Source organism: Penaeus monodon, chromosome 20 (assembly GCF_015228065.2).
Source record: "Penaeus monodon isolate SGIC_2016 chromosome 20, NSTDA_Pmon_1, whole genome shotgun sequence".
Lineage (NCBI taxonomy): Eukaryota > Metazoa > Arthropoda > Malacostraca > Decapoda > Penaeidae > Penaeus > Penaeus monodon.
This window is the reverse complement of record NC_051405.1, coordinates 31,417,585-31,418,266: the sequence shown is the minus strand read 5'-3', so window position 1 is coordinate 31,418,266 and position 682 is coordinate 31,417,585. Positions and strand designations below refer to the sequence as shown.

The window sequence follows — 682 nt, the reverse complement described above, 5'->3', positions numbered from 1 at the left end:
CAACTGATGGTAGTGTTAACTTGAACAGCAACAATGGTAATAATGATGTCTATAGACTGAAATTTTCCTTGCTATGATGTCATTATTTGAACTTTCTGGGTTCTGATGACATTACTCTTTTGTTCTAGCTCCTCAGCCGATGGTGAAGCCTGACTTTTATGGTGTCAATGGTGACCATGAGATAGCCATGATCTTACCTCAAGCGTCAGAGGAGTACGGGCCAATAGCTTTTTATTACCTTATAGTTGTGCCTGAGGACAAACTCCATGCCTTTAAGAACCCTGATCAGTATCTCACGGATGATGTAAGTATCTGAGAAACACTGTAGAATGTTATCTGTGAACTGAATAGCATACTGTCAACTTGAAATATTCTCATTTTGTACAATATTAGCTAGCTTCAAGAAGAGCAAAACCAGATGATTTAAGCATGTTTGGTGGAATATACAATACATGTTAAGGTGATTAAGCACTAGTTGTAAAATTTATGGAAAAGCCTTGTGAATGATACAGATTAAAACATATTAGCAATAGATATAAACTGGTGGCATGTCAACTTTTCTTGATACCAGCTTCCTATCCCAGAGCTTTTACCTTTGCACTCTGATCCTTGCACATTTTTTTCCAGTTTTTTGAATCGTTACACCAGATTTTTACTAGCCATGTGTTTGCACTGCAAAACA

At 37.0% G+C, this 682-nt stretch overlaps 1 protein-coding gene across 1 annotated transcript in view; it reads left to right on the top strand.

Annotated features, from left to right (window-relative positions):
• The window catches only part of LOC119585772 (tyrosine-protein phosphatase Lar-like), a gene marked incomplete at its 5' end in the record, with an annotated part of 244,437 nt that overhangs the window by 234,295 nt on the left and 9,460 nt on the right, over window positions 1–682 (top strand). The window contains 1 exon segment of the mRNA XM_037934484.1: window positions 129–304. Coding sequence (XP_037790412.1) covers window positions 129–304 — 176 coding nt within the window.